The sequence below is a fragment of the Anoplolepis gracilipes genome, chromosome 3 (assembly GCF_047496725.1).
Source record: "Anoplolepis gracilipes chromosome 3, ASM4749672v1, whole genome shotgun sequence".
NCBI lineage: Eukaryota > Metazoa > Arthropoda > Insecta > Hymenoptera > Formicidae > Anoplolepis > Anoplolepis gracilipes.
This window is the reverse complement of record NC_132972.1, coordinates 9,043,991-9,069,291: the sequence shown is the minus strand read 5'-3', so window position 1 is coordinate 9,069,291 and position 25,301 is coordinate 9,043,991. Positions and strand designations below refer to the sequence as shown.

The window sequence follows — 25,301 nt, the reverse complement described above, 5'->3', positions numbered from 1 at the left end:
GAGGAAGGGGCACGGTAAACGACGGTGGGGGTACCGATGAACCATCGGCGGAATGGACGAGCGGGATGGGAGGATGAGGGGGACAAGCCTGGTGGCAGCAATCACCGTGAGTGGGCGACACGCGTTTCTCGTGGGTTATCAGCCTGATGAGGCACTCCGACCTTCCCTCGCTTCCTCCCTCCCTCTTACCATCCAGTCACCCCCTTCTCTTTCTTCTTTCTCTCTCCCTCTCTCATCCTCTTTCGAAATCTCCTTCTCGTTCTATGTCGTTGCAAGTCGAGCCAGAGGGGAACAGGAAGTTTATCGACGGAACTTTATATCTATACGCGGGCGCTTCTCTGTGCTCGCCTGAGCTGATGGGCTCCTGGAAAAATCTAGGACGAACGCTTTTGACATCCATGAACTATTCTCTCTATCTCATGGTACTGACTCGCAACTTTCTATATGCTTTTGACGCTGTCCACACGGATTAAAATATAGTTGTCTTTTGTAAGAGAAATAACCGTCGTTTGAATGACGAGTGATAAGATCAAAGAAATTAGAGGCTAAATTCAATCATCTGAACATAATATTTCATTCTGGATCTCTTTAAGATATACATTCTACGAGATATTTTACTCTAAAAATTATATAATTGAAAATATTGTAGATTATATTGTTAACAAGGTTCCAAAATGTAATAATTGAATATCAATAAAAATCTAAGTATCGTACCTAATTGCAAAACATTTTTCTTTTAACTCAAAGTAAAATCTTGCTTCGCGTGCTTCGTATAGTTTAAACTGTGATCGTCATAGTGGACAGTAATCGATCGAAGGTTCGACTTTACGTGGCTGGACCGCAACCCCTGTCGCGAAGCAAAGCTATCCACGCTAAACATCCGCTCCGGAGTTTCGCCATATGACGCTACCGATCGAGTGAGCTCACTCGCGGAGGGGCTGGTAATGACGACAAGGGTCGCGGCGACGTTGTCCCTGCGACATGTGGCAGCGTCGTATATAGCTCGAGCCAAAACAATTTGTATTAAAATGAGCGTTGCCTCGCGGTCACTGGCGATTTCGTTAGAAATTGCAAGACACGCTCGCGGTATATACACAAATTGTGTACAACACGCGTATTGTTCCCAAACACGAGGACGGCACGTTCCAATAAAGACTTATGTAAATTTCAGTAAAGCTGTTCCAAGCGCTGAAATTGTGACAAGTCCGATATTAATGCAATTAAGAATATTCATGATTGAAAATTGAAATTGTAATGTGGATTATATCGCTGTAAATTATACATGTATATTTTTACAAAAATAAAACAATAGTAAATAAATAACTTAATAAGCTTTTAAAAATTCATCGTAAGTTTTTTTATCACCTAATTAAATTTTAATGATTTTTTGAAAATTTAGTACTTATTAATTTAAAAAAGCAGATTCGAAAATAAACATCAACCTCTTAATCTTCATCTCATCCTTTTTTAAACGTTTCGAATTTCCAAAAGAAACCTCCTGAATGTACTCAATGAATAATTCAATTAATTATTTATATTTTCGTGTATACATAAACGCTTTTTCGACTTCGTACATAATAATATTCACCGCGGTAGAAAAATACATCGACTTGGCGCATGCGTGCTCGAATCTGTACGTAGCTTTACGCGAAAATCGCGCGAAGTCGTCAAGCTTTTCTTCACGCATGCCTGAACCGATCGATGCAGCCACCACGTTCGACTGCTGTCACCTTACTCAGTATGCTTTTCGTAACAGCTTTAGAATAAAAATTGACACATTATGCAAGGCAAAATGACATCTATCGCAGACTAAAAATTCCTTCGGTATTTTTATAATAGAACATGGGTTATTTTTTGATAAGTGGACCTCCGATATAATAATCAGATTTAATCATTAACCAAAAAAGAGCCATTTAATGTAAAGATTCCAAGGATAGCTTGGAATATTATTTAAACTAAAACGTGAAAATTTTTTTCCGTGATCAGACATTATATAGGAATGATTAATTCACAATTATTATATCATTAACAGAGAAAAAAATGCGAGAGTTATTCATTTCTTTTAATAAGAGTGCATATTCTTAGAAGACGACGTTCAAAGACAGTCTGACTAATATCGGTTGACACCACAAAACCTGGCTTCTAGAATACAAACTTGTAGGCGACACGACAGACGCGAGCGATAATGTCTGTTCTCGCGCGACGGCGGGAAAGTCGTCTAATCTCTTTAAAGGCCTGTCGGCTGTTTAAAGAAGACCGTAAAGGGTCGATATATGAAGAGCTCGGGCCGCGATTACGAGCGCGCGATCGCCGCCGAAAACTGTCTCGACGCGGTCGAGTGGGCTCTGGCTGGCTGGCTGACTTCTGTTACCAGAACGGCTACCACGTTCCGGCTGATAACGCTGTAGACAAGTGGCACGTGTCGCCGACGCTTCGACCAAAATGGCAGACAATGATGCACTTAGCAGGATCGACGTTCAAGATACCAAGACGAAACCAGAGACCAGGTTTCTGATAATTCATTTTTAGAATGCACGCGCCGTCATTTTCCCACCACCGTGACCTCATATCTTTCATGTGTAAACATGTGAGCGTTTGATGTTTGAATGTTGCTATATACACTAAACATGCCCGAAAGTTTATCTACATATTTAATTATCGATTTCTGGAAATATATATTCTGTCAATATATCTTGTTAATATTATATAATATAGTTATATAATACACTGTATACTATAGTCGTACTATGTAAGTAATACTATAGCAATACTAGTATATATAAACATAAATTTCTATTCAGAGGGGTTTTTTAAAACAGTTTAAGAGTGGTTTTATTCAAATATGCCGGACATAATATCTTACAATTTTGAAAAACTTTTCTCGACCATCGAAACAATCATCATAGTATATCCGGGTCATATGTATAACATAAGAAGGAAAATCTAACCGGCAACGCGTGGAAAGCAATATCGCTGTCCTTCGCGAAAATCGTGGCTGATTCTGGAATATTTAAGGGCACATTCGTTGCCAGTTTTTATGATGTCCATTCTTTTAGTAGTCGCGCGAGTGGCCGTAGCCCTTAAAATCCGTCTCCCGATCCCTCCCCCGATGGCCGAGGGTCCTCTTTTCTGATATCCGGCAAGGGTCTCTCGTGGGAACGTTTTCCACATATTTATACCCTCTTATCTAAACTTTAGATTTTTGGATTGGCCGTGGCGATTTATGATTATCGCGTACCTCGTACGCGCCGCGATTTCCTGATCTCCGCTCTTTTCAAGGTTTCTCTCTTTTAAACCTTGCCCTTTCTTGCACCGTTGTACGTTTTATGTATGTTAACTTTTCTGATTTTTATAAAATATAAACGTGATCTTTTAATTCTCGTTGTGATACAGTATAATATTATTTGTATATATATATATATATATATATATATATATATATATAGAGAGAGAGAGAGATATTTTATGACCAAATTTATATATAAAATCGTAGTTAAAAGACTCATAAATATTATTGAAACAATGTTATAGAGCTAAATTGTAATTAAATTTTTAGAAAACAAAAAATCATTGCACACTCAGAGAATATATTATTTTCTGCAATGAAAGTAAGTAAGCAACACTCACAATAAATAAAATATATTATCTCGATTTTGTCATAAATGCAACTTAGATCTCTATAGTTCTAAATAAAGCTTAAATATCTTAATAAAGCTTAATATAATACTTTATATATTTTTTTATTATTAATTTTATATGTGTTATATACATGTACATATGTATGACACAAAATTTATACTAATATAAAGACATTTTTATTTCAATTTGAAAAGAGTCAATAAGTACCGCGACCACACGCACGTAAATTGGGAATCAAAGAATTCGCTTGGAATGCATCGTTAGATGTTACGTGCACAAAGATATCTCAGAGATCGCATCATCTATCGAAACTGCAATCCTGAATTACCCTGAAGGCTTCACCTTCGGTTTTCGAAGCGTCGGTCGACATAGGCCTCAAGAGACAACGTGGGTGGTAACAATAGCTCTTTCTCGGGCGACCAGATTCTGGTGGCGCGACACGCATTGTACGACCGTGGTTTGAAGGTGATTGATCACCGTTGCCGATCGCACGCACACGCGTGCGTCCCAGTCAAACGCTTCCACACACACGGGCGCGCGTAAGAGCGAACGTGGCTGACAACGAATCGCTCGCCGTCGTCGTTCTCGTCGTTCAGATCTGGATTTTCGATGGGAGAAAACCGTGGGGGGTCCATACCACTCGAAGACCCCGATCCTGGCTGATCGAGAAATAAAAGTGTAGCGACCAAGTGGGCCTTCGAATGGCGGACGCAGGATTCATCGGGACTAATGGAGATTAAATTTCGTCGCAATTTGTAAAGTTCAATTTAGAGTAGTTCTCATATCGACTTTTATCGCGGTAATTTCTCTTTTTAAAAGTTCATGTTACAGCATTAAAAAATAGTTTGAAAAATAAAAGTAAAAGATAGTGTGTCTTGATCACAAAGAAATAAAATAAATAAATATATGTATATATATTCAAGAATTTTTTTATATTCATAAAAAATGAGAAAAGTAAAAATTGCCTGGATGAAGATTAAGATAATCTTAGTGTTTAATAATAAGATAGTGAAAACTTTCTTTAATAAACATTAAAATTTTGTACTTTAATACTTTTAGCAATAAAATTTAATTTTTACACTGATTTGTTTGTTCCTTATATATTAATATTTATTACTTTAGTTAGAGATTACATAAACTAATGTCTGGGTCCAATATTTATTTGTAATAATCTTTAAAAAACTATTTAAAAATACTATTAAAACGATTTTTCTGTTACATTTTTATTTGTACAAAATGAGATGTAAGTTTCTCAATCTGAGAGAAAAATATGTTTAGAACGCGTGCCAGGAAAAACATTGTTTGACGAAAAGCTGGGAACTTTAAAAGACGGGTTCCAGAGTCTTACAGCGTTCATGATGCATGCGGCTCGCGAATATGATATCACATGTCCATCTTGAGGCCAGGTGTCTTTCATACCACTCGATTTGTCTCAAAACGAGCAAACGTTGTAAAAAAACTAGCAGACATAATGCGGCACTTCCGGAAAATGTGCACATGCGCGACAACGGTTGTTGTATTAAATTTTCATTTTTAAGAAACATGAATTTCTTCTGACGTCTTATATCTTGTCTATAATCATTTCTTCCTCATTTACAATAGAATTTTATATTTATCATTATTATATATTGTATTATTCATCATTATATCTCTCTGTACACGTTAGCGATTTTTATTTATAATTTAGCAATTTTTCGTTATATTTCTTTGTAATATCATAAACTTATCATAAACTTTTTCTATCTGTAAAATAATGTAGTATTTGTTTTTGTTACGGTTAGTTTAAGCATTTATGGACTATTCAACAAGATAAGCATGCAAAATATACTTAAGAACAAACTATTGTCATATATTGAAAATACAATATATCAATTTCTATTAGCATATATAAATTCAATTTTATCATCTCTGTTGAAACAGACGCAAAAATTTATGTTTCGCAATCGATGTCTAACTTCCTTAGACAGTTCGAACGATAGTTTGCCGCGTAAGATCATTCGAACGTTAATTACAGTTTTTACGTGGCGCAGGATGAATTATGAAAAGCGTATGAATAATTCTTACTCGTGTGCAAAGCGTGAAATTTACGAGCAATTTCAGTCGTTCGTTACAGCACGACTGTAAGCGTAAAAGTAAGGCGATTCGGTTCGTTATCGGTCGGCAAAGAGATCTAAGGAGATCTTTTCTGCGGTAATGTGTGTTCTCGCGGACGCGGAGCTCTGTTCACACAACAAATTTGCACGCAATTCTTCGCTCGCGTGCGTAAGAATAATTACAGACGGATGTGGACCGTCGCATTTTTTGCATTCGTTCACGCATAGGAACGTTCTGTAACGAGTGGATCTCGAGAAAAGTGTATATCGCGCAATTTTACTTCTTAATGATATAATTTCTGAATTTTATAAGAAACTGTCCAAAAAAGTTACATTTTGTGAACATATTTATCAGATAATTAAATTTACAATCATAACGGAAGACTGTATTTAATTTCTACTTTACAAATTAATCTCAGGAAATTAAATAAATTTTAATGTTGCATTGTATAAAAATTCAAAGCAAAAATAAAAAAGTACTTAAACATTTATTTCACATTTAGAAATATGTAGCTTGGTAAAATGAAAGAAAATTCTCTACAGTCTATTATGTTCAACGATTCGTGAAAATATCTCTGGAATACTTATCGAATCACCAAGCAATTAAACATGTAATATTGCAACTTTTTTTAAAGATTTCTAAAACGAGTTTTTGGAATCAAATTTTGTATTTCAATCATATATGCGTGACGTCTTTTATAATCTTATCTGAGTACGCTATAACACTAGTGAAAATCTTTAGCTAATTTTTTTCTGGAGTATAATAACATGTCTGAGAATGGTTAAGCAGGCATTAAATCAATTACTACCACCACATCGATGCTATCGCGCACCGTGCGAAACGTTCTATTTACCGGCTTACAAAAAAAAGAGTGAAATTTTTCCAGTATACGAATCGATAAAGTCATAAAATCACTTGCAAGAAATTTATGGTCAACTATATTACGATAATTACATCTCGCTCTCGAATACACCCTCATCGACTTACCTCCGGATTCCGTATTAATTAGGTAGCGCGACAGAATGGAATTACAGAGGGACCAGTGAATTCATTAAACCTTTATTAGTCGTTATAGAACCGGTACTCGTGCGCGCGCGGCCGTCGCCACTCTGGAAGGGAAAAGGGGAAAACAGAAAGCAAAAGAGGCAAGAGAATAGTAAGAATATCGACAACTTCATTTGCAAAGATTAGCAAAATTTTGATTATATTAATTTTGATTATACGTCACGTTTCTCAAAAATTGTACGACTGTATTTTTATGACAAAGACTTTTCTTATTAACTTTATAAATCTGTTATGTGAAATATTTCTTTTTTGATATATGTTGGTATCATAAATATTTTCAAAATAGTACTCAAAGCGTATGATACTTAAGAAAATGACAACCTTTTCCGTAATTTGCAATATATTTGCTTCATAATATAATATTAATAATGCATCGTAATTGCTTCATAATATAATATTAATAATTTATATTATCCCAATTTCTACAGTCCAGTTATTTTTATCTCCACGCAAAATTGATCATTATTGCTAATGATGGAGATATCAATAATAATGATTTAATTGTACGAAAATTGCGTCGCGGTAACGCGATTGCAAAATACGAATATTTAGCGACAATTTTGTAAACTTTGCGCGAAAACTAAGACTCGCTGAAAGTTTATTTCTATTCTGTTGCTTTATTTTCGCATGATTTACAGGCGGCGAACCGAAACTTTCAAATGCGAGAACGGCAGAGGCGAAACGTCTTCAGGGAGAAATAAAAGAATAGGGTAGAAGATAAATCACGATTTACTGGCAGTAGAAAATGCAATTGCACAAATTGTACAAACATTCTTCTACTTTGTACCACTTTTGTATATATTATAGATGAAGAGAGATTTTATTAATTTCTTACTGATACTAAATAGGTGAAAATTTATCAGCGATAAACTGAGATTCTAATATACAAGTTAATTTAAAAAGTTCCAAATAAGACGATTTCTTTATAATTATTCATCAAATTATTAAATCATATTTATATAGCTAAAAAAATCACGAATCTATAAGAATCGATAAGACAACTATTAATTTAATAGATTATGATATTGTTACATGCAAAAAGATTTTTTAAATTTAATATTTATATTGAATCAATAAATTACTATATTAAATATTATAGTAAATAATGAAGAAAAAGATAAAATAAAAATTATTTACCATAACTACATTCAATTAAAATTATATATTTATGAAAACTGTCTGATTTCAAATCAAAGTTGTGAAAAATCAATATCGTAGAAAAATTAATAAACAAAGACATTTTTTACATAAATAATTTTTAAATATCGCAAACGAGTTTACGGACCGCATATAATGTGTGCCGCCTACGTGTCTCGTTTTTCAGTCCGGATACCAGCAGAATATGCGGCCCTGACGAAGGGAGCACCACGATTTCGTCGGGATGGCACGTATGCGGGACATCGCGACGGGCGACTAGAAATCTACGCGAGAGTTCCGATGGTATCTCTTGCGCTCAGGCCGAGTTGAGAGGCACCCCCTCGGCGACTACGGCACAGATCTCGCGCCATTACTCAGCCCAGCGAGCGGTGGTACGACCAGCATCGGCATAAAGCAGCATAAACAGCGGGTCCTCGCGCGGTGCGAGAACGCGGGACGAGCGCGGCCGCCCATCGCGCGCGAGACATCGCGTAAAAATGAGTTGTGTCAACGTGCCCGGGGGGCCCCTGACGCGGCCCGTTCCACCAGGTGGCCCCGGCGGCTCGTTTTATTAGGTCGTTACGAGAGCTCGTCTGTTTTCGTGTAATAACTCTCGGATCCTAGGACGCGCGTGAGGATCGAGAGGAATTCCAAGATCACAAGATCCTATACTCGAACGATGTTAATCTGGGAATCTGTGATGCGAGAAAGAAAAAGAGACGAGTCCAGTATCTCGAAATTCAACGACTGCTATGCAAAAATTTTGGTAAAAAAAAAAACCATGATTTTTTTTTGCAAAAAATTATGATATTTTAAAATCTTGATTTTATCTAAAAGTTTTCACACAATTTCCATTTTAAAATACAGTGCACAATATTAAATATTTAGTTACATTATTTTAAAAAATTATTGTTTTAAAATTCGAAATGCGTGCCGCGAAATTGCTTTGAGGGACTAATTATCGCGCGGCTCGCTAATTAACGCGGAAACTTTTGTTAGGACGACGCGCGATTTTGAGCGCGCACTCGCTCGCTCGTCTCGATAGATCAATTACTGGAATTACACTGCATCTGGCCACATTACAGCGCACGTCCGACGCATACCTGTACCAATACTATCGCTCGCGTAGACGCGGCTATCTATTCGAGATGATTAGCGATAATGTCAAGGGAGTCCGGAGGCACGTCCGCGGTGGCTCCGTGACCGAGGTGCGCCTTCTGTATCGGCCGTTAACGTTGACTGCGGCCGCCAACGTGTAGCCGCCGATCTACGTAACTATGATTCCACCTAATTGAATTAACCACAGGGCGCAACGCGTCACGTTACACTAGCGAATCGCGATCGACCGCGAAAGAAGAAGAAAGAAGAAAACGACGGGATCCTTCTCCCGCGAGCGAGCGTCCAAGAGAAATATGACACCGGAAGAGGACAGTGGCGGATTTTACGATAGGACGATGATCATCGGATTTTCCGCGCGCGTAAAAAAATTTATAATTATATCAGTGTGTCTACTCAAATCTTGTAAAAAAAATTCTCTGAAAATTCCCTAATTTTCCAGGTATTTTTTGTCCAAAATTCCAAGTAAAAAGAATATTTTTAAGACTTTTTAATACAACTTTTTCTAAAATAAAATTTTTTTATTACATGCATTTTCTAATGTTTTTTGTTCCTACGAAGGAAAAACCATGGAGTCTCTTAAGTTTCAATGCTAGATTTATAAATGTATGTACTAAAAAAAACTGAATAATTTTCATAAGATAATTTTTTATTTATATAAAATGTTCATTTCTTTGTAACATTAAAAGTTACAAAGAGTATGTATGTCATATTCAATATTATGTTAAGACATTAAATATATAAAAAAATATATAACTTGGCGTCTCAGTTTGTCTCATATAAATAAATAAATATATATATATATATATATATATATATATATCCACATCACAAACAAAGCAAGATGCAGTAAACTTGACATCTTAGTTCGTTTCGAGCCATTTTTTTGTTTAATAGTCAGAACTATTTGTTTAATTTTACCAAGAACTCTAAAAAAATATTTTATTAAAAATAAAGCCAAAACTCTCAACAATTAATGAGTTTCCACGAACTGAAACGCCAGTTTCACGTACACGGCTGACTGTTTACAAAATGAAAAACAAAATTATAAAAAAAAAATAAAGAATTTTCGAAAAAATTCCCTGAATCCCAATAAAATTCCATAAGACTTCGCTGATTTTTCCAGATACAAAAGAAATCCAAGTATTCCCGGTTTTCTATGTTTTTCCAAAAAGTAGGCACCCTGTTATATGTGTTACAAAAATATACATTTAATTGTGAAGAAAAAGTGGTAGAAAATTAAATTCTCGTAAAAATCTTATTTTAAAATTTTTCACGTGCGTTTATGACTTTATATATATGTAAGAATAAATTATAAGAAAATGTATATTCTGTGATATTAAATAAATAAATAATTTTAAATATATGTATATATATATATATATATATATATATATATATATATATATATTTTTAGGAATTAATATAATTATTATAAATTATAATTTAATTTATAATAATTATAAATCAAATTATAATAATTTAGAATCATTATAGGCACTATGTACCTATATAAAAAAACAATTGTTATGATAATTATAAATCAAATGTCAATGTGACTGTCGAACTATTTGTCATTGAGTAATTAAAATTTCATTATTAAATTCTTATCGTAAGACTTCGCATTTATTGAAGCCGCCACTGAATGAAAGGAGGATGGAGAAATAGACGTAGAGAACACGGAGAAACGGCCGTGTGGATGACGGTGGGCGATCCACGTCGGCGATATCCCATCAGACCGTCAAATGACCGCCTCCCGTGTTTCTGCGTCTCTACGCTTCCCCTCGGCCCCTACATTTCCGCTCGCACGTGCCGGTTCGACGAGGGATTCTCACAGCACCGGGAGTACTCGAGAGTACTCTGAGTATCTCGCGCGGTTGTCATTACCCTTGGCTAGGCGCCAACCAAGATGAGAAAACGTACAAGAAAAAGCACCGCGCGGATTGATCGCGATCGATCCTATAACGTTCAAACGTCAATGATGAGAAAGATAAATTCGAGTTTTATTTTGTTCAAAATACATGAAATAGCCTCTCAAATAAAAAAATAACGAGTCTTTAAACATCTATGAAATGCTGAAGTCGATAAGCACTCTGTGTGAGTGTAAAATATATAAACGCACGTAATTGAAATTTCATTATCTTTCTGAGCTCTTCAAAAATCAATTTTTTCGAAATAATATATTATTATTATTATTATATTAGCATTTTTTATATATTGACTGTATATTCGGCGTAAATATTCGTGATGGATAATATTCAATGATAAAGTATAAACAAAATCAATTTACTCACCAGTCGATGAAACGCTACTATATTCTAGTTGATTACTACCTCGCCTCGGAAGCTCGATCGCAAAAATGCAAGTCCATCGACAAGACACTACCGATTACGATTTCGCGGATTAAATAATATGATAGAACGATCGCTCGTCACTTTCTACGGCACTCCCGACATTTATAACACGTATATACATATTACGCACTTGATCGAATAATATAAAATAATAACGATTCACGTCCGCCACTCTCGATATCCGCGATACGTATGAAGCTGCGACGTAATTTAACAAACTGAAGTTGTACGACGTGAATCTCGACGCGAACATACTCGACCATCACTTGAACATCAGAACATGATAAATTATTAATATCTAATATCCGAAAAAATAGCTTCTCAAAGCTCGAAAGTTCGAGCGTCATACGACTCGACAAATAAATAATCCAAGTCTTAATAAATAGAATGTTTAATGAATAAATCAACAGATTTTTGCGAAGCGACGTACACTAGTTGCTGATTGTCGAAGGTTGATTAATCGCGATCATAGGAGTTAATTAACACTCTACGATAATTGCTCATCGTTCGATTCGACACTACAGATATTCGTTCGTACGGAATCATTCTCGACGGGAAAAATATATAAAAATAATTATAGTCTATTGTTGCGTGACTACATCAGCTAAATTATTATATTACCGTATATTTAACTTAACATCTTATGATTAATCTTTCGATTTCGTTATTAATTGTACTGATACACACACACACACACACACACACACACACATATATATATATATATATATATATGTATGTTTTAAGTTTCAAAGGACTGATTAAAAATTAATCGCCTAATAAAATATCATTATAATGATTGTGATGTATTTTAATAATTCGATCGTAATAATTGTAACGACATTAACTCAACTGTAGCTTCAATATATTTATACACAACGAGATACTCTAACCTCATTCAATATACTTTCAAATACGATTAATGAAAGAATCTTTTTCAATAAATAAATTGAAATTATTGAATTAACAAATAAATAAGAGATAAGCCGCTACTCAATTTTATAACCTCTTTATAACCATAACATCTCTCGAAGTGAAATTTTTTTTGTATGAAATATAATACGCGAGTTGTTAAAAGAATTTTGTAAAAGAATATTTGGATGCGTATGATTCTATAATAATCGTGTATTCGTGATTATAGGGAATGTAAGATTTCGTCAAATTTGACAAAGTTATATAAAGTTGTATAGTTACGGATCTCAAAGAATTGATTAAAGGCTGATCGTGATCGCACGTTGATTAATATTTCAAGGTATATAATAGTTTATCGCTCGATTTGACAGACGACACTCCCGACATTCGTTCGCACGTAGGACTCACTGTCGACTGACAAAGACTGATTGTGAGCTAAGATTGCGACGTAACTGCGTAAGTACATTAAACAAAAACATCATCGGCGCGTACCGACAATAACATTGATAGGACAGGACATAGGACGAAAACTTATACTCGGTGACTCTTCGCGTATATGTACACATACGTAATAAAATTATATTATCGAATTATATTATCGTGTATTTCTAAAATGATTAAAATATTTTGAATGCATGATTATATAACTTGAAGTATTATTTTTATACATTGTAATGCGATGTGTCTTATTGTAATTTGAATATTTTTATACAATATATATAAATATGATTAAATATTTTTTATAAATTTTAGATAAAAATTCGAATATTTTATATCACCTAATATTTTATAGTATCTAATATTTTCTAAATGGAACATAATATAATTATAAATTATTTGTAAAGAAATATGTATGAAATATATATTTATAATTATCACACAAAAATGTAAAATTTCTGTCACAATTTCTATTCACACATAATCTATTCTCTCTAATTTTACCTTTTTTTTATACAATATATCCTAAGCAGATCCTGTTACTTAATTTCATTTACCATTTTATTGTCAAATATATGTATAATAAAAATCTATTAAAACTTAAATAATTATTATTAATAAATCCTACTTATAAATAAATTATATATTTCGTGAATTATATATAAGCATCAATGTTCATAATATTCTAAAATAATTATTTATCTATTGGGATTATGACATTAAATATTTTTGAAAGGCTAAGGACATAAAGGATATTAATATATGAAAGGATTATAAACAATTTAATAAGACATGAACGCGCGGGCATATATATATGATATAAATATATTTATGCGAATATTTCATTATATATGACTGTGTCTATATTATGACACATACAGTGCTAATAAATGCTTTTTAACTGGATTCGTAGTGTAAAAGTTGATTAAATTTTTTTGATGAAATGCTTTCTCTTGCAACGTCCCTATTTCGCAAACATTCATATGTGTTATTGATACTAACGATATGCGGCAATTGAGCTCCATAAAAAATTAGCCAGTCGCATGCCGTCGACATTGTGAATTGATATAATTCATTGTATGCAGCATTATAATTAATAAAATTTTATGTTTATAATTATGAGAATCATAAATGTTTAAGAGAAAGGTTTAAAAACTCCTCAATTCTCTTTGTTAAGTGATAAATTCGTTGAAAATACTTTGCTATGTAATAAACAGCACTCAAAAACGTACGAAGAAATTGGTCAATTTTTTTAAAAGCTTTCCTTTCGTTAAGGTAGCTGCCATGTATATTTTTTAAGATCTGAAGGTTCATTATCGATATTAAAAAAATTTTACTCACACACCATCATGCTCGAGACAAAGAATAAATGATAAGAAATTAATTATATATTTATCGTATGACAAGTTCTATCCTAAAATCATGTCAATATCCAAACAAATAAATTTATCGAAGGTGGTATTGCAAAAGGCTTTAATATTCAACAATTATATATATAGATCGATTGTTATAAATAGTAATAATAATCTTTTTACTATATGCAATCGACAATATACCTATATAATGATACTGCTATGATATTTATCGTTTTACATTCACCATAGTTCCTAATACTGACTTTCGTCGAAAACGAAAATTTTATTCCAGTAAAAATTCTCGAAACAAATGATCGTCATTTTAGAAAGATACTTGAATGCCTTATCAATCCAAATGAGTACCCTATTAGATATCGACGATTCAGATATCTATATATATTTCGGTAAATATTCGACTTAAAAAAATATTATTGAATAATAGCACCAATCTTTTTCTGTTTCTCCACCTTTGTCCTATTGAATCTAAACGTCAAAAGTCAACGATTTTAGAACAGTTTCGAAACTTTTATCTCAGAAAATTCTCAGACGCGCTTCAAAATTTTGCGCCGCCTAGAAAATCGTGTCGGAAAAATGAAAGTTTTGTGCAATAAGTTATCTCAAAAAGATAGCCATTATTGTTTGATAGAAAAATGTTCTCTGACCTTACAAATTCGGAGTCGTTGTTGCACGCCTCATGGAATGTTTACAGTCGCTGTCGTAGCTAGCGGTTGCGCGATTGCTTGTTCTTCCCTCGAATTACGAAGTATAGAGGCAAAAATTTAGTTCTATTTAATATAATATACTACATACAAGACTGTCGTCTGGTACTACGTAGCGTTATTTTGATGTCCGGCATGCGTTCCTTCAATGATAATAACTCTTTGTCGCTTTACAGAAGCGTACACTTTCTTTTCTTCACTGGTTCTGGAGGTTCCAATGCGGCCAAAATAGCTTCGTCGAATACATTCTTCAAACCTTTCTAGAATGTTCAAAAAAAGTACAATGTATAAAGTTAAATATTACTAATATAATATTTTACTCTATCTATAATCTAACAAATATCTAATATTAAATAAAAAAAAAAAAAGATAAAGAAAGGCAAAAACCAGAACTAAACAACAAATATAAAAGTAAATAAATTTATATTTATCAAAAACAAAATATAATTACAATTTGTTTTTAATTGAATGAATATGAGACTTTCTCATTCTTATATTTGCTGTTTGACTCTGGTTTTTGACTTTTATTTTCTTTATTTTTATTAATATTTATTAGATTATAGAGAGAGTTAAATATTATATTATTATTAAATATTATATTAGTAATATTTAATAATATATTAGTAATGGTTTTGACCTTTTATTATATTTCTTGTTTTAATTGATATCATTTGAGTCTGAACAAATTTATTATTTCAACTAATATTTGTATTATTCTTTTATTTTAGTTTAAAAAAAAAGATACAAATGTTTAAAACTTTTAAAAATATTTTTTTTAAATTCAAGTAAAAAAAAATTTTACTTTTCTTAAATAATATTTTAATAATAAAGTAAGTTTTTACATAAGTATAAAAGATTGATTTATTCTTGCCTGTGTTAGAGCACTGCACTCTACATATTTAACAGCTTTGAGTTCTTTGGCGAGTTTCTCACCCTGCTCCCCAGATATTGGCTTCTGCTTATTTTTTGCGAGCTTCTCTGTTGTTGCAACATCATCTCTCAAATCAATTTGTGTTCCGACAAGTAGAAATGGAGTTCTTTGACAGTGATGTGTTATTTCAGGCACCCACTGCAAAAAATATATTACATTAGAATTAGAATTAAAGCTCGTATATGTAGAAATAGTAGACAATAATCTATCACCTTTTCTTTTACATTTTCAAACGATGACGGCGATACAACTGAGAAACACACGAGAAATACATCGGTTTGAGGATAACTTAAAGGACGCAATCTATCATAATCTTCCTGACCTAAAAAACAAAAAATTTGAATTAGATAAGGCAAGCAAGCTCAATTGTTTGTGGATAAAGAATTCAAAAAGAAGCAAACGTCTTACCTGCTGTATCAAATAATCCTAATGTATAAGGATCACCTCCTATCATCACAGTTACTGCATAATTGTCAAAAACAGTAGGCACATACTCGGAAGGAAACTTATTTGTGGTGTAAGAAATTAAGAGACATGTTTTACCAACCGCTCCATCACCTACCACAACACACTTTATCGTCTGCATTTTAATACTTTTTAGGTGACCTAAAACATTATATTCATACATAATTAAGAGCTATAATTATTATAAACAATTATACATAAGTAAAATAAATCTCATACTCAATTTAAATTAAATTCAAATCTACATCAGTGTATTTTATATTGTTTAATAAAGCAATCTAGATGCTTCATAATATTGCATAATTTTATCAGCCATAACATTGTGTCTACAATCACGATATCATAAATACAAAATAAAAAAAATATTCTCTCATAGAGTATTATTTTACGCAATAACATCATAATATTGACCGGCACGGAGATTGTTTTCTAGTTGTGTTCCTTTTTTAACTTTAATTTAAATATAGGTGTGTACTTGCAGCATGAAAGAAAACATGCTGCTCAAAATTATCTAGCCATAGGACGTCGAGAAACTTTCATGAGGTTATCCTCTGAACGTAAAGCAAGAATCGACTCTCGCATGTGAGATTTTTCGCTTATCGCGCGTCAAATAATGGAATAGTTACCTGAATCTGTCGGGCTGTCATTAAAGGTTAAAACCGTTGCAACTCATAATCCCGGGTGGAGCGGCGAAAGCGGCTTCGGGCGTGTACCGATTATAAAATATGATTTACACGAGTCCTATTTGACAGCCAAGATTGCGAAATTGTTACGCAGTAACGTAAATTCCACAAATTTTTATCGCGAGATATACGTACATACGTTATTTCTCTTCTCGGTGACGGCCGTGATTTCGAGCGAGATTTGTTAGCTACGTAAAGCTGGATTCTTATTAAATCGTGGATCGTGAGCTACGAATGACAGCCTAAGGGAGACACTGTGGAGACCTCTGTCGGCTAGCGGCAAAATACAATTTGTATTATAAACGGTTATGGGTTGTGGTTCCCCGTTACTGCCGACTGCCGAATGTTGATTGTAGATGAAAAGTTTGTTGTTAAAATCGACGAAATATTTTCAAAAATACAATAATAGTGTTATACAACCGCATTATGATGTGAGGACTGGCGAGAATGATTGCATGAATAAGTGTAATAGTACTTAATTGTAAGTACGTAAACGTGTTTAATTCTGTCTTTTCATTATTTCATTCAAAGTATATATAAATGTATTATTTAACTTATTTAACTTATAAAGGTCACATGTGGGTCATTATAACTCACAAATATTTTAAATGATAGAATATCCTAAGATCTTGGCAATAAAAACAATGTTTAAAATTTATTTTGTTACTTTTGTTGTACATGATCATTTTCTACAAATGTCAAAGAATATATATAAAATTTTGTGGATTTTTTCAAGCACTTGAGACTGCTAAAACTACAACAAGACATTGTGACTCATATGTGACTAAGAACAGCAATAAACCTTGTGTGACCTACAAGGATTAGTAAACTATTATTTATATTTTACAGCCTACAAGCATAAAAACAGTTTTTGACAAGAAAGATCTCAGCAAAGCATTTACCTAGCAAATGAAAACAATGGGAAAAGGACAGTTACCAAATGGCAAATCAGCCAAGCCAAGCACAAGCGGCACTACGATCATGCAAACTGAGAATATCTCTGAAATATCCATCAAAGTAATCGTGAGAGTTCGCCCACATAATGAACGCGAGCTGCAGGAGAATAGTAGAACAGTAGTTGAAGTTGTTGACGATAAGATGTTAATTTTTGATCCAAAAGAGCAGGCAACACCTTTTTTCTTTCACAATGTAGCACAAAAAACTAGAGACATGTTAAAGAAACAAAACAAGCACTTGCAGTTCATTTTTGACAAGGTTTTTAACTCAACATCCACCAATATTAATGTGTTCGAAGGAAGCACCAAGAACTTGATTACTAATCTTCTTAATGGCTATAATTGTTCTGTGTTTGCTTATGGCGCTACTGGTGCTGGTAAAACGCATACTATGCTGGGTAATAAAGGAGATCTTGGTATTACATATCGTACTGTAGCAGAGCTTTTCTCTGAGATCGAGAAGCAAAGCAAACAATGCGAGTTTCATTTAGGTGTATCTTACCTGGAAATATATAATGAGAATGTACAAGACTTGTTGCATAAGTCAGGCCAACACTTACACTTGAGAGAAGATGGTAGATGTGGAGTTGTAGTTGCTGGTTTAGAACCAATCGCTATCCAAAGTGCTGAGGAATTACTATCACTATTAGCAGAGGGTAATAAGAATCGCACTCAACATCCAACAGATGCAAATAAGGAAAGTAGTAGAAGCCATGCAGTTTTCCAAGTATATATTAAGATAATTAATAAGTTAGATAGTCAAGTCCAGAGAGTCAAGCTGTCTATGATTGATTTAGCAGGATCTGAAAGAGCTTCAGCTACTGGTTGTAAAGGCGTAAGGTTTAAGGAAGGCGCTAACATTAATAAATCTTTATTGGCTCTTGGAAATTGTATAAATAATCTAGCAGATGGTATAAAACATATTCCATATAGAGATTCCAAGCTCACAAGGCTATTGAAAGATTCACTTGGTGGTAATTGCTATACTGTTATGATAGCCAATATCGGTCCCTCTAGCCTTACTTATGAAGATACATATAATACTTTAAGATATGCAAATCGCGCAAAGAAAATCAAATCATATGCCAAAAAGAATGTATCTTGTGAAATGCATATTGCTGGTTATATTAAGATAGTGGAGGAACAGAAGAAAGAAATAGATATTTTGAAATCGAGATTAGCAGCTTTTGAGAGCGAGAAACAATCATCGCTGGAAAGTAAATCGAATAAATTGATGTTGGAAACGTACTGTAAGCTTACAAAATTATATGAAAAGAAGAAGAATTTGATTGAAAAATTACTGACTTTGGAAAGTTCCGATAAAATTTTAGCCTATAGAATACTTTATAAGAAAGACGCGAATAAAAGATTGCATAATTTAACAACTGCTAAGGATTTGTCAACAGAAGAACAAAACGCTAGTGGAAAGTCTCGTATTAACAAGTCTTTACGCTATTTCCAACGGCAAAGAGATTCCCTTAAAGCACAAATACAAACAATATGGCAGAAACTATGTTCAGTCGAGACAGAAATACAAGAAATAACTACTTCCCAACTAAAAGTTAAACCTTTTGATGAGAATTTACAGAGTAAATTGTCTTTACAAATTTCCGAAATTGAAAAATGTTGGATTCCCAATATGCAGCAACACATAAAGAAATTTTGCAATCTCTTGCAATGTGAGAGACAATCAATTAACACTATAATAAAAGTAATGAGTAATAAATTGCAAAATTATTATAATATAGTGGACGGCTATGGAACAATGACTGATAAAATGCAACTGGAATTCAAAGAATTACTAAAGTTGTTTGAAGGTTCTCGAAATATCACATGGTCTGATTCGAACACAATAAGCGACGAGGAAAATTTCAATGCATTTATTTGTTTGAATATGGTTGGAATAAATCCATTAAATAATTCTATGCCAGCGATTGCGATAAAATCGGAAGCAAATAGTGAGGAATGCGACGATCGCAACTTGAATATTTCGAATTTCACTTTCGACGCTGTTACAAATGAAAGTAATGATATCAATAATACTTTTAATTTATACAATGAGAGTAGTAGTCATGAAAATAATATGCAAAATGATAAATTTGTACAAAAAATTTCACATGAAAGCCCTATTGCAAAAACAAGGAAACGTATACTGTCTGATGAACACAGCGAAAATAACAGCACACCCCCGAAGCAGATGAAACAGCAATTAATGAATAATAAAAATATTCTACAGAATAATCGAGTAAATAAGGAGAACGCAGAAAAAGACTTGAAGAAGCAGAAACCTACTCAAATGAGCGCAAAGAGTATTGCCATTCTAAATAAACTAAAGAATAATACATATCTTGCATCGCCTTCATCTCGACATAATAATATCAAGGAAAAAACGGATGCAACGCTTAAGGCAACACGTAATAAAGAGAGACGCGGGCTTATGACAACGCATCCGTACCAAAATTCTACTATCGGAAAAAGGTAAATAACAAAGAAAATTTATAATATAGAAAGTTAACATTTTTATCTATATATTTGAAATACTGTATGCAAATATATATATATATATATATATATAGAGTATTCCAAAACTAAATGTCTTTTTAATAATAAATTCTCTGATCAACTTAGGAACGATTTTTCCTCAATGAAAATGCCAATACATCAATAATTTTCGAGTTATAAGCAATTAAGAAAGAAAATTTTTTTACAAACTAAACATTGTAAAAATAATTAAAAGATTAACAAAACTATACTTTTTTCAGAACAAATTATTTTTTCATCTAATTTTAAGCGGAGTTTATTTTAATAGAATTTTAATTTAAGACTTATTGTGTGTTAATTAAAAGATATATAAGAAAAAATGATGAGCTCTCTTGACATTTTTTCATTGAGAAAAAATTGTCTTCAAATCAACTTGGCCAGAGAATTTTATTAAAAAAAACATTAGTTTTAGGATAACTTACATATATTTTTTAATAACTATTATATCTTTTAATATTTTAAAATAAAATAAAATATTTCATTACAGATCTGCTCCAGCTCCACCATCCACTAGAGTTCCATGGTAATATTAGATTTAAAATTTATAATGCCTGTATCTTTTCAATGTAATATTGGGAAAATAGTTGACTTTAATTTTATAAATTAAATTATTCATAAGTCGATTCAAAATTCAGTAATTCATAAGTCAATTCATTAAATTATTAATAAGTATTATAAATATTTATGAGTAGTTATAATTTTAGAATTCTAAATAGTTATAATTTTAACGAGGGACGATATATTTTTTAATCTTTAATAACTTTAAAACTATAATGCATAAAATATATAATAATTTATAGCTATACAAAAATTATCTTTCTAATTATTTACCAAAATTGCTAAAAAAACAATTATACAAGAAATGACAGAAATTACTATGTAAAGTTCCATGTAAATGGTAAAAAATTGTCATTATCTTATCAATTACGATCTCCTTAAATCTTCATTGAGATTTCCTCAAAAAAAAAAAATGTATATTTTATAATAAATTTTATAATAAATAAATTTATAATATTTTAATGTTTTGTTCATACTCTATTATTCAATATTTGAAATATTTATTCCTGCAAGCACATGTCGAAATTCCTGAAATGGACAAATCTTTATGATAGTTTTATATAAAAATAATAATTCATATTTGAACATAATTATATATTAATCTCTTTTTATTAAAAACTACAAGAGTATATATTCTAATTTGTTCTACACAGCAGTCATTTAACACATGGATTCATATAAAATTTTAAGGCATATATATGTATGTATATATATATATATATATATAATCTGAATAGAAAAATAGTAATATATTAATAAGATTTTATCTATACTGATTGCCAAGAGAGCAATAAATTTCCTTATATAATTCTTAAGGACGTATGTTGTTTCACTATTTGTCTGTATTTGAATATTTTAAACTCTATTATCTAGCTTCTGGTTTTGAAAATGGTTGAAGAGAACCAGGTTGTACCCATGATAATCCTAACGGTTTATTTTCATCTTCGCTCTATAAAGTACAATAGACCAATGAGTAAATTCTTGAATTTAATGTATTCTATTTTCATGATAAATGATTCTCAAATATTTATTTACCTTTGATTCGTAAATTTCTTGTTTAGTAGAATCATGCACTTCATTTACATATCGAGTGAATGTAATATAATGCGGATCGTCCATGGTAGGTGGATCAAATACTTTATTCACGCTTGCCTTCACGCAAGTTTTCACCCGTTCTCGAAAAGCCTCAAGATTACTTTCTTGTCTGTAACGTCGTCAAAAATTGTAAAAAAAACTGGAATGAGACATTTCACAATTTCTTTGAATATATTTCTCACATGTAAAGTAAATAACAATTATACTTACAAGCTAGATGCCTCCTGATTAATTGGAGTCATTTTTGTATCCAGTTTAATAAATACTTTTGCGATATATTGTATTAATTGCCAAATTCTGTTATTTCGTTTCCATTCAGGAAACCCCCACGATGTACACAATTCACCATTTTCTGGATTTATCAATGGATGGAAAACTTGAGTTTCAAACACAACTTTCTAAAATATATTTCAGACATTAAAACTATGAGATCAAATTTATATACATAAGATTACTTGACTTGTTGTGATCCTTACAGGGCAATCTCCAAGTGGAAAATTTGGAGGCAACGTAATGGTGAACCTAAACACTCCACCTTTGTAGATCCCTTGCCGAATAAATTGTACACCAAACCATACTGTGGCAAAATATGTTTAAAAATAATACATGTATTAGAACTTTTTAAAATAGTCATCCTAACTATATTAAAATGAAACAGGCAAGAGATATGGATATATTTACATCAGAACCATTATACAAGTTGTAATCAGGATGAGCAAGACCTATAAAATAGGTTTATACCTAAAAATATACTAATGTTCCAATAAAAAAATTTCAAATATGGAATAAAGAATAAAGGACATTCATTCTTTTTCTCTTTTCTTCGTCTTTTTATGAATCATACAAACACTAATTGTTCTAATTTCAAAGCAATAATATTGTAAAGATTAGCATAAAAATACATACTAAATTATAAATATTAAACTTGACATGCATAAATTTAACAGTACTTACAAAAAGAATTTAAAGCAGACGGCATTACATAAATTCCTTTTAAATCTTGAGAGCACAACATCTTGCTAGAAAAAAAAATGTTAGTTATTTCTACATTACACATGTTATAGTACTACTATACTCACTATTCTGAAATAATATTATATTCCTGTAAGAAAACAGCATGTTGTTTGTTAGTTTGCGAGACAATCGGTCTATCTATCATTTTTACAGACATGCTCAATGAAGATTCTCCATTACTGCTTCCTGGCACAATCTTCCTGAAGGAACCTTGCCTGTTTAAATTATCATTTTTGTCTTCGCTCTAAACACAGCAAAATGTTATATTACATTTTTAAAAAATATTTATTAATACAAAACAATGTAGAAAATAGAGAATATAAATATATATATTTATATGTGACTCTTCTTTCATTTATTTGATCATTGTTATTAAATGTAGTATCACAGTTTAACTATTCTTACCTTGGTCCCCGACATGATGAATCGTCTTAAAAAATGTATAAGTTGTTGATATTAATATCCTGCTACATTGCATTTAACATAAAGATAACTCATGCTTGTTGATAATCGTTGGAGATTGTACTGGACCATTTGGGCTAATTTACAGATAAACATATGATATAGCGTCAACCATAGAGCATGTAATTCAAACTGATGGCATACGATATTTATCAGAGAAAAGCCTGAGAGACGCCATGGCTCGGTTTTACGTGATCCCTGAAAGCGATACGTCCTCTGTGGACATAAAAACGTGAACATTGAACTACATAGCCAATGTCCACTAATGTTCTCAATGGATAACGCATAATGTGTACAGTTTTGGTTGCGATCCGTGCTATGTCCACAAAATTTATTAACACATTTTGCTTATTCACTTTCACCTAAAAATAATTTGTTATTTCTCCACAATGGCAATAATTTACTTTTAATATCAAATAACCAAGTAAATATTGTCAATATTCTAATTCTGCCAATAATATCTTGATTTTTTGTAATTCTTTTTCTTTTATTAAACGCTATTTTTACATTCTACATTTTACAAATTAAAACTTATTTTATATGAAAAAAAAAATTTTCTTTCAACAATTTAATAATTTAGAGTATTATATTGTTCTACAAATACAATAATAATAAACTTTTAGATATCAATAGATTCAATTAAATGAGATAAAGATCAGATATAAATATATGTAAACATACAAAATGTTTTTAATTAGAGAAAAATGTTAATTTTTTACTTATTTAAGTAAAAATTGCCCGAATTATATCGTGTTTGCTGTCATAATCGTAAAAATTTCATTAATTTTAGCTAAAGCATTAGAGCTAACAGAAGGTCCCCGCTAAATAATTGTATAAATTCTTATATTACTAATAAAAAAGTTGATGCGAGATTATTTGTGTAACAACTAATCGTGATTTGAAAAAAAGAAAATTACTTATCAAAATTAATTAACCCAGATCATTGTTGCAAGAGACTCTTATGTAACTATATATGATATATAAATACATATTTATAATATAATTTTATTTTATTTAATTACTGTAATTCTATTCATCAATTGACTCATTTAATTCATCTATTTGTCGCTTTGAATTTACAATCTTAAGAGCAGGACGTTTGATATATTAATTTCGGGAAAAAAAACTTTATTAATTACTGATAATTAATGCCGATTATGCAATTGACATACTCGTACGCGATTAGTAATATGTGTTTTCTCATATCGTCGAAAGTTCAATTTTTATTAATAAAATATTTTACATAAATATCGGCAATGTATTTCATGAGCAATAATGTACCTGAAAATGCTCGAAAATTCGCTTCTGAATGATTAGGAAAACATGTTTCGCAAAGAAGATATCGCTACAGGCAAGGTCGGCGATACCTTCTTTGCGAAATATGTTTTCCTAATAACTCAGAAGCGAATTTTCAAGCATTTTCAGGTACATTATTGCTCGTGAAATACATTGCCGATATTTATGTAAAATATTTTATTAATAAAAATTGAACTTTCGACGATATTAGAAGACATATTACTAATTGCTTACGAGTATGTCAATTGCATAATCGGCATTAATTAGCAGTAATTAATAAAGTTTTTTTCCAAAATTAATGAATATTAAATAGATTTTATTGTTGAAAATATAAATTATATTCAAAACAGCAAATAGATGAATAAAACGAGTCAAATTGATGAATAAAATTATAATTATTAAATAAAATAAAATAAAATAAAATTATAAATTTGTAATTATATATACATGTACAAAGTTATATAAAAATCT

At 31.8% G+C, this 25,301-nt stretch overlaps 3 protein-coding genes across 4 annotated transcripts; 1 reads left to right on the top strand and 2 right to left on the bottom strand.

The window, feature by feature from the left end:
* Positions 1 to 13,564: 13,564 nt before the first annotated feature.
* Positions 13,565 to 17,137, bottom strand: LOC140663563 (cdc42 homolog). Its single transcript, XM_072887804.1, has 5 exons — positions 16,852 to 17,137; positions 16,169 to 16,366; positions 15,973 to 16,082; positions 15,701 to 15,898; positions 13,565 to 15,089 (listed from the first exon to the last, which is right to left on the bottom strand). The coding sequence occupies exons 2-5, from the start codon at positions 16,344 to 16,346 to the stop codon at positions 15,000 to 15,002; spliced, it is 576 nt and encodes a 191-aa protein (XP_072743905.1). The 5' UTR covers positions 16,347 to 16,366; positions 16,852 to 17,137; the 3' UTR covers positions 13,565 to 14,999.
* A 54-nt stretch (positions 17,138 to 17,191) lies between these two features.
* Positions 17,192 to 21,238, top strand: LOC140663562 (kinesin-like protein KIF18A). 2 transcript variants are annotated; one of them, XM_072887803.1, is made up of 3 exons: positions 17,192 to 17,393; positions 17,758 to 20,342; positions 20,893 to 21,238. In XM_072887803.1, the coding sequence occupies exons 2-3, from the start codon at positions 17,818 to 17,820 to the stop codon at positions 20,930 to 20,932; spliced, it is 2,565 nt and encodes an 854-aa protein (XP_072743904.1). In that variant the 5' UTR covers positions 17,192 to 17,393; positions 17,758 to 17,817; the 3' UTR covers positions 20,933 to 21,238. The 2 variants fall into 2 exon arrangements, with proteins under 2 accessions (XP_072743904.1, XP_072743902.1); XM_072887801.1 differs by having other exon boundaries at positions 17,192 to 17,389; positions 20,893 to 21,236.
* Positions 21,239 to 21,627: 389 nt separating this feature from the next.
* On the bottom strand, positions 21,628 to 23,729 carry LOC140663715 (protein crossbronx homolog). Its single transcript, XM_072888116.1, has 7 exons — positions 23,478 to 23,729; positions 23,138 to 23,316; positions 23,013 to 23,077; positions 22,535 to 22,635; positions 22,269 to 22,456; positions 21,999 to 22,167; positions 21,628 to 21,912 (listed from the first exon to the last, which is right to left on the bottom strand). The coding sequence occupies exons 1-7, from the start codon at positions 23,490 to 23,492 to the stop codon at positions 21,829 to 21,831; spliced, it is 801 nt and encodes a 266-aa protein (XP_072744217.1). The 5' UTR covers positions 23,493 to 23,729; the 3' UTR covers positions 21,628 to 21,828.
* Positions 23,730 to 25,301: the final 1,572 nt, after the last annotated feature.

Bases quoted from the DNA above. Each gene is read 5' to 3' on its own strand.
- LOC140663715 (XM_072888116.1), bottom strand. The intron at 23,078-23,137 runs GTGAGTATAGTA...TTTTTTTTCTAG, and splicing joins TATAATATTATTTCAGAATA to CAAGATGTTGTGCTCTCAAG. The intron at 21,913-21,998 runs GTAAATAAATAT...TGTACTTTATAG, and splicing joins AAGAAATTTACGAATCAAAG to AGCGAAGATGAAAATAAACC.
- LOC140663563 (XM_072887804.1), bottom strand. From the start codon at position 16,346: ATGCAGACGATAAAGTGTGTTGTGGTAGGTGATGGAGCGGTTGGTAAA. The intron at 15,899-15,972 runs GTGATAGATTAT...TATTTTTTGCAG, and splicing joins TTGAAAATGTAAAAGAAAAG to TGGGTGCCTGAAATAACACA. The intron at 15,090-15,700 runs GCAAGAATAAAT...TGAACATTCTAG, and splicing joins AGTGCAGTGCTCTAACACAG to AAAGGTTTGAAGAATGTATT.
- LOC140663562 (XM_072887803.1), top strand. From the start codon at position 17,818: ATGAAAACAATGGGAAAAGGACAGTTACCAAATGGCAAATCAGCCAAG. The intron at 20,343-20,892 runs GTAAATAACAAA...ATTTCATTACAG, and splicing joins AATTCTACTATCGGAAAAAG to ATCTGCTCCAGCTCCACCAT.